The sequence below is a fragment of the Pipistrellus hanaki genome, assembly GCF_964339955.1.
Source record: "Pipistrellus hanaki genome assembly, chromosome: 1".
Lineage (NCBI taxonomy): Eukaryota > Metazoa > Chordata > Mammalia > Chiroptera > Vespertilionidae > Pipistrellus > Pipistrellus hanaki.
The window spans coordinates 1,302,622-1,317,728 of record NC_140503.1 but is presented as its reverse complement, the minus strand read 5'-3'; the positions used below and the strand labels follow the sequence as shown (position 1 = coordinate 1,317,728).

The 15,107-nt window shown below is 66.2% G+C and overlaps 1 protein-coding gene across 3 annotated transcripts; it reads left to right on the top strand.

Moving 5' to 3' along the window:
• The first annotated feature begins 1,973 nt into the window (after positions 1 to 1,973).
• CDCA4 (cell division cycle associated 4) lies at positions 1,974 to 7,976 on the top strand. Of its 3 annotated transcripts, none has more exons than XM_084896431.1 (2): positions 1,974 to 2,086; positions 6,941 to 7,976. In XM_084896431.1, exon 2 carries the CDS (start codon positions 6,949 to 6,951, stop codon positions 7,648 to 7,650), a length of 702 nt encoding a protein of 233 aa, XP_084752557.1. In that variant the 5' UTR covers positions 1,974 to 2,086; positions 6,941 to 6,948; the 3' UTR covers positions 7,651 to 7,976. The 3 variants fall into 3 exon arrangements, with proteins under 3 accessions (XP_084752557.1, XP_084752559.1, XP_084752558.1); XM_084896433.1 differs by having other exon boundaries at positions 2,056 to 2,086; positions 6,760 to 7,976; XM_084896432.1 differs by lacking the exon at positions 1,974 to 2,086 and adding an exon at positions 6,138 to 6,556.
• The last annotated feature ends 7,131 nt before the right edge of the window (positions 7,977 to 15,107 follow it).

Sequence of the window (15,107 nt, the reverse complement as noted above, 5' to 3'; positions counted from 1 at the left end):
CGCCGGCGGAGCTCGGGCCGGAGCAAGTGGGCTCCCCGGAAACCACCTGGTGGGGTCGGACCTGGGCTGACCCCCGACAAGCCTCTCTGGGCCAAGCCACACCCACGGCTGCCTCAGTTTCCTCATCTGCCCCAGGGCCAGCCACACCTGCCTCACTAGGCCTCCGCCTCGGCTACTCACAGCTCAGCACAAGGACAGACGCCCAGCCGGCCGGGCCAGGCCCCTCCCTGTTTTGGGGGTCCTTTCCCAGGAGGCCGTGCGGGTGCGGGCCGTGTGTGGAAGGCAGCGCTGGCTGTCTGTCTGTCCGCACCGGGAGAGGCACTGAGAAGCACATTTAGAAATAAAACGGGATGCCTGCGTGTCCGTCTCAACTTCCCGTTTGAATGAAACAACATCTTTTTCCCTTTTAGAGTAAAACTTCCCTCCGGGGCGCCCCCCCGCTCTCTCAGGTGTGGGCTGGGGGAGTCCAGGCGGGGGCGGGGGCACGCGACACTCCGAGGGGCAGAGTGTGTGGCTTCCGGGGGCTGCTCAGTCTGCACCACAGACGGCGGCCAAGGCGGCGGTTCTCCTGAGTCGGGCAGGAAGCCAGAGGGGGCGACGTCTGGGCCGGTTCCGCCGGAGGCTCAGGGGGGCGGCCACATCCCTCCAGCTCTGGGCTGCCGTCCTCCTGGGCTCATTTCTCACGGCTCTGCTCCCCCTCCGGGCCCCTGTCCCTTCTATTATTTTATTTTATTTTATTTATATATTTTTATTGATTTCAGAGAGGAAGGGAGAGGGAGAGAGAGAGATAGAAACCTCAGTGATGAGAGAGGATCACTGCTCAGCTGCCTCTGGCACACCCCCCGCTGGGGATCCAACCCACAACCCAGGCATGTGCCCTGACCGGAATCGAACCCTGGGCCCTCCAGTCCACAGGCCAGTGCTCTATCCACTGAGCAACACCGCCCAGGGCTATCCCTTCCGTTTACTTAAGTTAAGTTTTCTGGGGCGATTTGTAAGTTTCAAGGGTACAGTTCTCGAAGGTGTCGCCTGCGTATCCGTGGTGTGAGCTGCGCCCCACGCTTAGCCGTGACCTCACTCTCGGTGACTGTGCTGCAGCCACAGCCTTTGGCCTTTCCTGAGAGCTGCACCCCCCACAATGCTCCCCGCGCCTCAGGTTCTCTGCCTGGAACATTTAAAAAATCTGTTTTTAGAGCCCTGACTGGTTCCGATCAGTGGGTAGAGCATAGGCCTGCAGACGGAGGGGTCCCAGCTTCAATTCCAGTCAAGGGCACGTACCTAAGTTGCAGCCTGGATCCATGCCTCTGGTCAGGGTGCATGCAGGAGGCAACCAACCAATGTGTCTCTCTCATCCTGGTCCTTTCTATCTCTCCATCTTCCCGCCTCTCTGAAATCAACACAAATGTATTTTTAAGAAGCTTTAAGAAATATGTTTTTCTTGATTTTAGAGAGGGAGAGGGATGGAGAGATAGCACGCCCCCTACTGGGGATCGAGCCTACAACTCACACATGTGCCCTGACTGGGAATCGAACTGGTGGCCGACCTCCTGGCTCCTGAGCCCAGCACTCAGCCCCTCCCCTCCCACGCACCGCCCCGTCCTACCCACGCCCCGCCCTCGCCCCTCCCTCCCACGCCCCGCCCCTCCGGCCCCTTCCCTCTCATGCCCCGCCCCTCCTGCCCCTCCCTCTCATGCCGCCCCACCCTCTTCCTGCCCTACGCCCCGCCCCGCCCTCCCATGCTCCGCCCCCTTCCTGCCTCACGCCCCACCCCCTCCATGCCCCTCCCCCCTGGTGCTCTTCCTCTCTCATCCCCGCCCCGCCTCCAGGAGGCCCGCGCAGGCGCAGTAGGGCCGCGCGCGGAGACCTGGGAGCCGGGGGGCGGGGCGGAGGGCGCGGGCCCAACGGCCAACGCGGCCGCGCGGGAACTGCAGCGGCAGGCCCCGCCCCCGGTTTGAACCAGAGACCCCGCCCCCGATCTCAGCCAATCGGCGGGCGGGCCGGCCGCGCCTGGCGGCCCTTTGTGGGCGCTGAGCGCCCGCCCCGGCTCCGCCCCCTCGGCGCAGGCGGTGCGGACGGCGGCCGCCAGGTGAGCAGCGTCTGGGCTCCGGGTTCCTCCTTGGGGGGCGGCGGGGTCCGCGGGCGCGGGGAGGTTCGGGTCTGGGGAGGCGGGCGGCGGCACGTGGTCGCCTGGGGGCCTGGGGTGGCGGGCGGCCGGGGCTCGGGGTGGCGGGCGGCCTGGGATTCCGAGGGTGGGGGGTGGGGGTGGCCCGGCCTCCGCGGGCGCGGGAGGCTCGGGTCTGGGGAGGTGGGAGGCGGCACGTGGTCGCCTGGGGGCCTGGGGTGGCGGGGCGGCCTGGGATTCCGAGGGTGGGGGGGTGAGGGTGGCCCGGGGTCCCGGGGCGGCGGGCGGCGGGCGGTGCCGGCGATGGGCATCCGGAAGAGAGGCGCGACCTTGTGGACCTCTGCCCCCCCATTCCCGCCCCTCCAGTCCCATTTTCACCCAAAAGTAACAGCTCGTGGCTGTAGTCCGGCCTCTTTAGACAGAGACACGCCGAGAGGGTTTGCTGGGCGGGTGGTGTAGGGAGACCCCACCCTGGTCTCCTTCCAGGGGCCTTGGACCAGGTGGGTCAGGCTTCCCTATCACCCAGGAGACCCTCCATGAAGTTCGTGGGGACTCCCGCTGACAAAGTTACAGCTCCACCCCGTGCCCTGAGGCTGCCCCTCCTTCCCCACCCTTCCACCCACCCAGTCACCCTCCCACCCACTCACCCATCCATCCCTCCTTTTATCCTTCCACCGCCGTGCCACACACCCATCGTGTGGACCACAGGGAGGCTCGGTCCCCCTCCTGACCGCAGTCCTTGCAGAGTGAGTGGTGGGACACTTGAATTTCCTCTCTGTCTCAGTGAAGCTCTGTCTGCTGGAACATGAAGCCTTACAAGGCAGGACAGCCTCCGTAGCCCCATGGGTGCCCCCTTTGTTTCTCGGTGGTGGTTGCCTCGTACCCGGATGCTAAGGACATTTTGCAATGGCTTCCCTGCTCCAGACTGCGAAGGGCCCAGCTCTCTGGTCTGGGAGGGCCGGAGCCAGCGTGGGGCCTCGCCCGGGCCGGTGGAGACTGACAGGCAGGGCGGGCTGCCCCGTCCAGACCCCTGGCAGGAGCGCTGTCTGCTGTGGCTCCTGTGCCGCCCGCAGTCAGCCTGGGATGGGCCCAGCTGTGACTCCAGTCCAGCTCCCCGGCCACCTTAGCTCCACATCTTTGAAAGCTCGTCCCCAAAACAGGGTTCCCAGGAAGAGCCCCCCGGGAGGTGTGGGGTGCCCAGCGCCTTTCCTCTGCGGGGCTGCGCTCAGACTCCGACCGACCGACCGAGGTCACTGTCCTCACAAGCAAAGGAAAACAGGTTCATGTCTGAGCGCCTGCCTGCCCACGCAGCCCAGGGGCCAGTTTGGCCGTGTTTTACGGTTAAAGTGGAAATCAGGGTGGAGTTCGCGATGACCTTTGCAGGTTTAGCCTGGAGGAGGGCGGGGATGGTCCCTCGGCCGGGATGGAGCCTGTCTCCTCCGGTCGCCAGGCCGGGGCTCCGTGGGGCTGCCCGTGAGGGTGTCAGGCCACCGCGGTCGGCCTCGCCGTGGCCCGCCCATCGCACGCGCCGTGCCCTCCTGACGGGGGTCTGCCTGGGACAGACAAACACCTGAGGCCGGGTGCCTGGCCCGGCTGGAGGTCATGGTGATGGGGCCGGTCAGAGTCGGTCCTGTCCCGCCTCCTGCGTTCCCATCAGCCTCCCTGAGGTGGGTGAGGGGCCAGGCCCCGCTGGTGGGGCTGCCGCTCCCCGGTGGACTCGGCCTTCCGTCCTCTCCGGCCGCCGACGGGAGCGGTGCCGGGGACCTGGGCATTGAACTAGGCGCGCCAACCGGCCACCCCAGAGGAATGGCGTGGGTGAGACCCGCGCAGGGAGCCGGGCTCTGCGGGTGGACCGGCCTGGTGTGGGACCCGGGTCCCCCGAGAGGAGGGTGACGGCTTTGCGGGAGCTGTGCTGGGCCAGCCCGCCCCATGGTCCCTGCGGAGCCACACCGGCGACTGTCCCAGCACCAGTGTGCGAGGAGCGTGGCCCTCCTGGCCACCTCTGGGCTCGGCGGGTGACACCCTCCCCCCACCCGCTGCCTCTGAGCCGTCCGTGCGGCTCTGCCTGCTGGGCACTGAGTGAGCAGCTGCCGAGCGGCGGTGTGGATGGAGCCCGCCTGGGCCGGGCCGGGATGGGGCCTGATGTGCGCCCTGCGCAGCTCCTCTCCCCTGGCTCGTCCGTCTCGGTCACCGGGTGTGACGTGGGACGGTGGCCTGGCGACGCCAACACTCAGCGGCGCGCTCCGGGCACTTGGCCAGCCGCCTGTCCTGTGGGCCGTGGCACAGTCCTGTGGGCCTCCGTTTGGTTCTTGCCTCTTCATTCGCCATGCGGTGGCCTCGGTTACCCATGCCCTCTGGGAAACGGGCTGCCGGCAGGGGCCCGTGGGCGGGAGGGCTTGTGGGCAGCAGCAGTGGGGGCAGGGCGGGGACCCGTGCTGGAAGGTCCGGCAGGGAGGCGGTGCGGAGAACCTGGGGGCCTCTGCTTCCAGGGGGCAGCTGGGCGGGGTGCACGGGCCTGGAACGGCCCCTCCCCAGTCCTGGCGGAGGCTCTGAGGAGTCCGTGCCGGGCTGTGGGGGCGGGGGAGTGAGAGCCCCACATTTGGACGTCGGGAGTGGTCGTGACCTTGCACCTGACACAAATGCAGGTGAACTCAACTCCACACACAGAAAACGCGGGAGAACCCGAGGTGGGGTTCCGTCCGGGCCCGGGGTGTCCAGTGCTTTCTGACCCTCTTCCCAGCGGTCACAGGAGGCGGCCCCTCATGCTTGTCGGCACGCCGGCCGGAGGAGAAGGGACTGGGCGCCCTGTGACTGCTGGGACATTGGTCCTCTGTGGGCCCTCGGCCGGAATGGGGACGAGGCTGTCCTCGGAGACCCACCTTCCTGCAGCCCAGGTGCCGCTGCGCTCTGAGGGCCAGCCGGCTCACCTCCACCGCCCTCCCTGTGCCCCCCTCCTGAGTGGGGCGGGACCAGTTACGCTAGGCCGGTCGCCACGCAGAGGCGGGACTAGCTTCTTTGGAGACACTCGGAGCGCCAGGGCTGCAGAGCCTCGGCCGGGCGTCCGACAGCCTGACGTGACGGCCTGGTCTCAGCACAGGTGTTCGCGTGGCAGTGACGCAGTGGCCAATAACACCAGAGCACACGTCTGCAGACGGCATGCGCAGCCGGTCCTGGTGCTTAGCAGTGTAGCTAGCGGTACTCTTGGTTAGCATTTTAGCTAGGGGCTTCGCCAGGGCTGCGGCGGTGAGTGCTGGACTAGCTGCTGAGACAGAAAACGTGAACCCCCTCCAGAGGGATTGGACTGGTCTTAGGAGCTTGGTGGTAACCCCATGATGTGGGCATAGCCCCTGCGGCGCTGTGAGGGCAGGGATGGACGGACAGACAGCTGCCGGCTGTGTTGATGCGTTCGACCTGCTTGCTGCTCCGGGGGACCTAGTCTGGTGAGGAAATAAGCTGTGACCACAGCTTTTTGTTTGTGTGGGTTTTAGGTTTTTAAATTTATTTTTAGAGAGAGAGGAAGGGAGAGGGAGAGAGAAATAGCGATGTGAGAGCAAAACAAGACAGGCTACCTTCTGCCCGTCCCTTCCTGTGGTTCTGTGGACCCACCATGCAGACCTGTTCTGGCCACGCCTGCCCGACTGTCTCTGTTGGAACGTCGCCGCCGTGGGGTCAGCGCCACGTTCTTTGAGATTGGCTTTCTCACGTGGCAGCTCCCGGGGTCCCTGGCCACTCCCATTGCCGGGAAGGGGTGCGTGGTGTGGGCCCGGAGAACCCCAGCCCCCCTGGGGCGAGCCTGTTCCGTGTTCAGCTCTGAGTCAGCTGCAGTGAACATGCCTGTACATGTCTGTACGTGAACATGGGTGTTCATTCCCGGGTTAATGCCCACGGTCGCTTAAGTTTTACCCGGTAAGTACAGGGGAGCGAGGTGGAGGGTGTTGACACTCAGGGCAGGGCTGGCGCTCGGGGTGGGTCGGGGGGCCTTGCCAGGGGCTCCTGCGGGGGCCTCAGCCCCTCTTCCTTCACTGCAGACCCATCGCCACCGCCCGGGCTCCACCCAGCACCGCCACGCAGCCTCGGGTTTGGTGTTCTTAGAAAGGAAATCCAATGATGGGCAAGTGCAGGGTCTAACCCTCACGCACACGCGAGGGAGTTATCTGAAGTCAAGGCACCGAGCTCCTTGGCCAAGTTGGGAAGAGAACAGAACGCGGTGTGGGCACCTCTTCTGGAAAGGGAGCCCTGGTGGGAGGCGCCCACCACAGTGCTCGGCTTAGTGACCCCAACACGTCAGCTGAGTGCGCGCCCAGGCCCTGCAGACAGCCCTCTGGGCGCCCCAGGCACCGCCGCAGCCTTTGTGTCCCTGCAGCCTGCCGGCCGATGGCCCAGGGCCCTGGAGAGCAGCCTGGGGGGTCAGACGGGCGGAGGCCACTCCCAAAGGTGAGGGTCCTCCGGGGACTCTGAGGGGGCGGCCTGCGGGTTCTCTGCACCTCTTTGCAGGCCGTGTGGGGGCTGGGGTGGGGCCCCTCCCGGTGCCGGCCGGCGGCTGGCTGGCTGGTCAGAGGAAGGTGCGCCCTGCCTGGCGCAGCCCGGCTTGTACTGCGGCTTCAGCCCCGCTCCTCTGCTTGTGCCTCCGTTTCCAGTCCATCGTCTTTGCGGTGGAGACGGCTGTGCAGGTCAGAGGCTGCGGTTCGTGCTCGCACTCGGAGCTCCGAGTGGTGGTGCACAGCGTGGACGCCCTGGAAGCGGCCTCTGGTCTCCGCCCCGCACCCCGCCCGGCCGCAGACCGAGGGCTCGAAGGGCTAAGGTCTCCCGTCTCCGCAGGACACAGCATGTTCGCCCGCGGGCTGAAGAGGAAGAGCGCGGACGGCGAGGACAGCCCGCCGGCGCCGCCCTCCTACAGCCTGCAGCGCCAGTCGCTGCTGGACATGTCGCTGGTCAAGCTGCAGCTGTGCCACATGCTGGTGGAGCCCAACCTCTGCCGCTCGGTGCTCATCGCCAACACCGTGCGGCAGCTGCAGGAAGACCTGAGCCTGGACGCGGCCTGGCGGCTGCCGGCGCCCCCGGGCGCGGGGCGGGGGCCGCTGGAGCGCCTCGTCTCCACCGACATCCTGTGTCGAAGCCCCTGGGAGCAGCAGGGCGGCCACTCTGCTCCTGACTCGGGGGGCAGCCCCGCGCCAGACCTCTGCGAACTGCCGGGGGCCCCGAGTGCGCAGGCGCCGAGGAGCGCCCCCGGCTGCGCGTGGGAGGCGGACCGCCCGCGGGAGAGCCGGGGCGGCTTCCAGACGTCGCTGGACCAGATACTGGAGACCCTGGAGAGCAGGGCGCCCCGCGCGGCGGAAGGGCTGTTCGCGGACGTGGACGGGCCCTACTACGACCTGGACGCCGTGCTGACGGGCATGGTGGGCGCCAAGGCAGTCCCCGGCGACGGGTTCGAGGCCTTGGCCTCCGCGGGCGCCCCGCCCCCCGGCTCTAGCTGCAAACGGGACCTGGGCGAGCTGGACCACGTGGTGGAGATCCTGGTGGAGACCTGAGCCTGGTCCTGCCGCCCGCACTTGCCGGCCCCGCCTGCCCACGGGCAGCTGCTGCGTGCCCGCAGGATGGCCTGGTGGCCGCTGCTTGCCCTCCTCCGGCCGGGCTGGGCTGCACTCGGGGCGGCTCCCGGAGGACCGGCCCCAGCGACAGCGCCTGCGGTCCTGGGTGAAGTTTTAAAGACTGAGTTTTATACGTTTTGGGCAACATTTTGCTTAAGATATATTTTGTAAACTTTTTATTATCGCTGGACTTTCCCAGCTATTTTGTGAAAAGTATATTTTTTCTATGAACGTCCTTTGCTGCTAATAGACCGTCTGTGACCCGAGCGCCTGCAGTCGGTGTGTTTACTTCCCGAGGTTGGTTCTTTCTGACGAGGATCCTCCCTCCAAGTCAGCTTCCCTGTAAGCTCTGTGGAGCCACCCCACGTGCTGCCACGGCGGGGGCCACTCCATGAGGCAGCCAGCCCACCTCCCAGCTTGGTGGGAAGCGGTGTAGGCTCTGCAGGGTTTAATGGATGGCTGTCCTACATCCTTCATAATAAAAGGCTAATGTGCAAATAGACTGAGTGAGATACTACAGGCACTTCAGTGTCAATCACAGGGCGGACCTCAACGCAGGAGCTGAGCCTCTCTTGCCTCTGAGGCAGCGCTAAGGACCCCTGGGGGGTGTGTGTGCTGACTGCCGGCTTAGGCTCCGGTTCACTCCCTGCCGGCAGACGGACACCCCCCTTCCCCCCAGTGCCCCAATATCACGTGCTGGGCCTCTGGTTTATGTATAAATGTTCTTGGGGGCAAAGGTCAGATTGCTGTCTGGCCCTCGTGGGTCTTCAGACACCTTAGGGGTCTCTGGTGCCGACCTCGGCACAAAGGCCTGTGCACACGCTTGCTGTTGGCGGGCTGGGCCGTGCCTGCTCGTGCCTTCTGGGACCCGCTGTCCAGGTCAGTGTACATCTGGGTTAAAGAGCGTGGACACGGGGCATCGATGGCCCTCGGTCTTGAGGGAGTGGGTGGTGGGTTGGCGGGGTTGCCTGCCCGAGGCCTGGTGGACACCACCTGCCCCTCCTCCTCCTCTTTCCAGCTCACAAGGCACTGCCCTTCCCACACAGCTCCTTCCTCTCGCCTGCTCCTTCCCTCCCTGAGGTGGACTTTCTTCTGGGCTCGTGGTGATTTCATGTCCGTGCTGTCGCCAGTCTTCCGATCCCGGGAACCTGAGGAATACTCGGAAGTGGAGGTGATGGCTCCTGTCACCCAGGGTCCGCCCTGGGAGGTTGGGGGAGCCGCACTCCTGGGCAGGAGTGGCTTTGCGGGTTGCCCCGGGAGCTCCCGTGCTGAGGGCTGCTCAGCCTGGGCCGAGGGTTCCAGCCTCAGACTCCCCCAGGCATGGTGCCCCTGGGTCCAGGCCCCCAGGCTCGGGGCCTGCAAATCCTGGCTTCCCCTCGGACAGAGAAAGGTGGGGGCGGGCGCACCCGCTGCGCATGGGCACTGCCCAGGCTCCCAGGGGTCTTGCCCGCTGTCTTCGGGAGCCTGGTGGTCAGAGACCCGTCTGCTGCCGCTGTGGGTCACGCAGAGACCCACTCATAATGGGAGTCCAGCCAGGCTCTCGCCCCGGGCCAGCCTCGCAGGAGGGAGGGTGCTCCGGAGACCGGACGGCCTGGGGCCGCTGCTCGCCACTGCCCAGCCGCTGCTGCTGGCTTGCTCGGGCGTGCGGGTGGCCCGCCTGGGCCCGGGTCTGTGGAACACGGACCGTCCGGCTCAGGGGCGTGTCCTCAGACTATGGGGCCTCGGGCCGGGTGGGCAGGGGTCAGCGAGGTCCGGTCCGGCCAGAGCAAGGGAGAGTCCGGGCGCTCGGCGACGGCGGCGCGAAGTCCGCCAGTGGGGCCGGGACTCCGGGGGAGGGTCCCTGGGCGGGGCGGACGGGAGGGAGCCGCAGCTGGGCGCGCTCAGGCCGGTGTCCGGCTCAGGCCCGCAATCACGCCTACGGCTCCAAGTCCGCGTGCGGCTCCCGCCGGTTGCCCAGCAACAACGCTCACCAGTCCTACTTCTGGCGATGCCACCCTGACGTCACAGCCTGGGGCAGAGGGCGTGGCAGCTCCAGGCCACGCCCCTCAGAGCCCCCGCCCCCGGCGCGCCCAGACGCTGTGGCCAGAGGGGCTGACGGCACCCTGCCACCCTGCGAGGCCTCGTGCCGCCCCCACGCGGACTGTCCGGCGGCTGCGCGACGCCTTCCCGCCTTCCCGCCCTCGGCCTTCCTAGCGCGAGGGCGGAGGAGCGTCCCTGCTCCCGGGCCCCTGCAGTGCCTGGTCCTGCCCGGTCACCAGCCCTCCTGCTGCTGCTGCCATCCGGGGCGAGGGGCGCTGGCCAGGCTTCCCTCAGCCCCACCCAGGCCCCGCAGCCACCCTCGGGAGCAAGCCTCCGGGCGCAGCCCTCAGGGCGGGACCCTCACCCGCCGGCCAGTCCACCCGCGCTCACGTCCCTCACCTGGGACTCCGGGCCGTCCTGTGTGCACGAATCACCCCCTCTCCCTGGTCCTCAGCCAAGCTCCTGGGAACATTAGTTTAAAAAGTCACCAGATGAGATCATTCTCTGAACGCTGGACCGCAGCCTCCTGCTCCCGGCCCTGCTTCCCGCACAACAGCCGGCTCTGCAGTGTGTGAGCAGCCACACGCCCAGCCAGACTGCCCGGCCTGGACAGACACTGGTGACACCGCCCAGCCAGACTGCCCGGCCTGGACAGACACCGGTGACCCCGCCCAGCCAGACTGTCCAGCCTGGACAGACACCGGTGACCCCGCCCAGCCAGACTGTCCAGCCTGGACAGACACCGGTGACCCTGCAGGAGGTGACCAGGCGCCGGGCGGCCTCTTCTGGGACCCTGATCCACTGTCCTTGCTGTCTGCACAGCCCACGGCCTGGCCACAGTGCTGTCCTCACCCGAGGCCCGAGGGAGGGGTCGCCAGGGCTGGAGCCTTTTTTGAGGCTCCCCATGCCCCCTGTGGGCCTGGGTGGGGAGTGAGGACAGCACTGTGACCCTCTGGGTACGACCCTCGGGATGCGGGGTGGCAGCACCCAGGCACAGCAGCACCTGGCATCCCAGACTAGTCTGAGTCCTGACCCCCAACCTGTGAACAGGGAACTCACAGTAAGACAAACTTCACAGACGTGCTAAGACTCTTGAGAAGGAGAGACAGTCCTGGGAGACGGTTATGCTGCTGAGCCCAGTAATCACAGGGTCCGTCCCAGAGGGAGCCGGGGAACGGGAGGGGGTGGTGGACGGGGGAGAGGGGGGGACACGGGGTGGAAGGAGGCCTGACTCGGGGTGGTGAGCACACAGCACAAAGTGCAGATGATGTGTTGTAAGGTGGTACACCGGAAACCTGTATAATCCTACTAGCCAAGGTCACCCCCATAAGAGAGGGGGCAGCCCTGGCTAGAGTGGTTAGAGCATGAGTCTGCAGATCGTCGCCCGTTGGATTCCCAGTCAAAGGCACATGCCTGGGCTCACATACCTGGGTTGCAGGAAGGCAACCAATCAATGCGTCTCTCTGGCATTGATCTCTCTCTCTTTCTCTCTCCCTCCTCCCTCCCTTCCACTCTCTTTAAAAGATCAATGGAGCCCTAACTCATTTGGCTCAGTGGATAGAGTGTCAGCCTGGGGACTGAGAGGTCCCAGGTTCGATCCGGTCAAGGGCATGTGCCTTGGTTGCGGGCACATCCCCAGTAGGAGGTGTGCAAGAGGCAGCTGATCAATGATTCTCTCTCATCCATGTTTCCAACTCTCTATCCCTCTCTCTTCCTCTCTGTAAAAATCAATAAAATGTATTTTAAAAATAAATAAACAAAAGATCAATGGAGAAAATGCCCTTGGAGGCAGGAGGCTCAGAGTCTGAGAGGATGGAAGGCGGGAGCAGGGGTCGGAGGACGTGGGGGCCAGAATGCAGGTCGCCTTGAGAGGCTGAAAAGGCAGTGGTCTTCCTGAACCCCCAGAGGCACACAGCCCCCCCTCGTCCCCCACCTCATCTCTGTGAAAGAACAAACTGTAACTCTGCGCTATTACTTGTCACAGCGGCCACAGGGGTCATACCTGGTGACCCCACGCAGGAGGTGCTCCGGGCTGAGCCAACACCCAGAGGGGGCAGCAGAGGGGACCCCGACATTGGATGCTCAGCCCGGCGGAAGGAGGGGGTGAGGGCAGCCCAGGCTGAGAGGTGACCCCTGCTCCTCAGGTCAGCATCTGGACAGATAGACCCAGCATGGCGTGGGTCCCAGCCGCAGACCAGGCCTCCGGGGGGGCGGGCAGGGCAGGCAGTTGTTTAAGGTAAGCATGCTTCACTGGCTGGGAGAGGCTGGCCAGCAGGCAGGTCCCCCTTAAAGTGGGGGTACAGGGGCGTGAAGTGGGGTGCAGTGTGGTCAGGAGAAAGGGCCCCTGTGGCCCTCCCAGGTGCCTCAGGAAGGACCCCTTGGCCTGTCCCTGAGCCCCCGCCCTGCTGCAGGGAGGGGGCGTAGCTGTGGAGGTCCAGGTACCCGCCCCGTGCCCCTCGGGGTGGGCAGGGCCACGGCAGAGCTATTTTTGCTTCTGCTGCTGCGGCTGCTGCAAAGGTGCATCAATCATTGATGCTCCTCGCGTCCCTGCTGCCCGGAGCGGCCAGGAGCCCGGTGCGGGTGGGTGCGGCTCTGCCCAGAGCCAGCCTGCAGAGATGTGGCTGGAGCCCAGCTTCTCACCCTGCCTCCAACAGTGCCCTACTCCTGTACCAGCACCCAGGTGCCAGCCCTGGGAGGCGGCAGGCGAGCCTGGACCCCTGACCCGCGGCCACGGCCAGGGCCGGGGGCCTGGGGAGGAGGCCTGTTTGTGGATGGAGAGAGACTGCAGGGCCGCACGGCCCCCAGGGGGTGGTCCCCAGAGGCGGTGTGTATGGGGGGTGGGGTGGGGGGGGCTGTGAGGTGGGCCCTGTCTCCGTGCCTCCGGGGACAGCGTTCCTGAGCCACGCCCAGATGCCGTGGCCGTAGGAAGTAGGCCATCTGTCCCCAGAGGGGCACACGGGACCGGCTGCAGCTGAGGACGCGGCAGCTCCTGGCGCACAGGGCTCTGCACAGGCACGGGGCCAGGCCCCGGCTGGGGGTCGGGCCGGGCAGGGAGGCACCGAGCAGTTTCCTGGGCCCACTGGGCGCCTTCTCCCGTCCGGCCCTGGGATTGGGGCCTGCAGGCGGGAGGAGGGTGGGAGGTGAGGCAGGGCCTGACCAACTTCCGGACAGTCCCCCTCCGCACACTGTGGGGTACGCTGCCTGTGGGGCAGGGCCTCCCAGGGATAAAATGGGGCCCACGTGGCCCTAGGGGTCCCAGGGGTGAGCACAGCAGGTGACGTCCGCCTCTGCTTCAGAGCAGGCAGGAGCGGGGAAAGGGCAGCCCCTGAGGTGGGGTCCCTGCCCCCCATCCTGAATCTGGGGCCCCAGGGACCACCCACTGCCCAGGGGGCCAGCAGTGCGTGGCTCAGCCGCTTCCTCGGGGCTCAGGCCAGGCAGTCCCAGCCCCTCACCTGACAGTCCCAGTCCCAGTCCCAGTCCTTCCCCCCCGCTCCCCGGCACGGAGCCGCTGGGAGCCACCGCAGGCCGAGCATCCTGCGTGACCATCAGGACATGCCAATGTCGCACGGAGTGAGCTGCTCCCTTTGGGTGGGGCCAGGGTCCCCACAACCTCACAAGGTCACACGCCCAATGGGGACGCGGAGCCGTGCCCCAAGGTCTCCTAAGAGACGGGCTGGGACCCCTGACAGGCCTGCGGGGGCGCCGGCCGGGACTCACCGCGGCAGAGGCCGGTCTCAGGGCGGCGGGGGTGCGGGGGCGGCGGGGGCTCTGGCCGGCGGGCTGCCAGCCTGAGCGGAGACGGCAGGCAGGAGGGGTGCGGCCCACGCGTGTCCCTCCTGAAGGACAGGGCTGTGCCATCACGCCACGGCTGGAGACGCGGGCGGCTGCCAGGGCCTCTTCCCGGCAGCACGGCCGCGTCTGCCCGATGCTGCTGGAGGGCTGCCCGCGGCAATGCCGGAACCGGAGTGAGTCATGCAGCAGCGCACCTGGGCCTGCGTGTGCTCCGGAGCCGACGCTGTGCACCCGCGTGTGTGAGTGTGCGCGTGTCCCATCCCAGCAGCTGGGCTGGGGTGGGTGCACGTGTGTGAGTGCGTGTGCCTTCTCTGAGTGCAGGGGGACCTGTCCAAGCAGATCTGTGTATCTGGGCATTGGGCCGAGTGTGTGTGTGTGTGTGAGAGAGTGTGTGAGTGTGTGTGATAGTGAGTGTGTATGTGTGTGTGTGTGATAGTGAGTGTGTATGTGTGTGTGTGTGATAGTGAGTGTGTATGTGTGTGAATGTGTGATAGTGAGTGTGAGTGTGTGTGATAGAGTATGTGAGTGTATGTGTATGTGTGTGTGAGTGTGAGATAGTGAGTGTGTGAGTGTGTGTGTGTGTGTGTGAGTGTGATAGTGTGTGTGAATGTGTGTATTTTTGTGTGTGTGTGAATGTGTGATAGTGTGAGTGTGTGTGTGAGATAGTGTGAGTGTGTGATAGAGTGAGTGTATGTGTGTGTGTGAGATAGTGAGTGTGAGTGTGTGTGTGAGTATATGTGTGTGAGAGTGTGTGTGTGTGAGTGTGCGATAGTGAATGTGTGTCTGGGGCCTCTGTTGCAGACGGCCTGCAAGCAAACGGGGCTGTGTGTCCTCTGCCATCCAGCAGCAGCCGGCAGCCGGCCATGCCCCTGGAGACTGGGTCTGTTCTGGCCCGGCTTCCCCAACCCAGCAGGACGTGTCCTCCAAGGGGCCCTCCACAGCCTGCGCCTCCGCTCACCCCCCGATGCCCATGGGAACCCCTCTCCTGGGCTCCCCACTCACGCCCCCTTCCCCAGGGGAGCTGCCCTCTGCTCTCTGCACAGCAACTGTGGCCCCAACTGTCCTGCCACCCCACCAGCTCCCTCTCCCCCACACCCCTCCGCCACCGACACCCCTCCCACCGCCAGGGGGTCCAGCCCCACCCCCTTCACTTGCCCCAGGCGCACCCCACCCCCACCCAACGGGTGGTCTTTCCTCGGCCTCCACCGCCCCCGCCCTCGGGCCTGCCAGCGGGAACCAGCCGCGTCACCGCCCTCTGCACACACTCTCTGCTGCCTCTGTTCCCGCTCCTGAGGGCGAGGCCTGCACAGGGGCCTCCCAGGACCCTCTCCACCGCCCCTCCAGGGCCTCCCAGGACTCTCTCCCCCGCCCCCCCAGGGCCTCCCAGGACCCTCTCCACCGCCACCCCCCCAGGGCCGCACCCGGAGCCCCAGGGCAGGGTCAGCCTCCTCCCTGCAGCCCAGGGCGCCCCGCACCCAGCCGTGACAGTAGACTGCGGTTCAGGGGTCGACCCTCCCCTGGCAGGGTCCACAGGTATCTCTGCACCCCGAAAGCAAGCGGGCCGGGGGCGCCGGGCCGGGCCGAGC

Excerpts from the sequence above, each read along its gene's own strand:
- CDCA4 (XM_084896431.1), top strand. The coding sequence starts at position 6,949 with ATGTTCGCCCGCGGGCTGAAGAGGAAGAGCGCGGACGGCGAGGACAGC.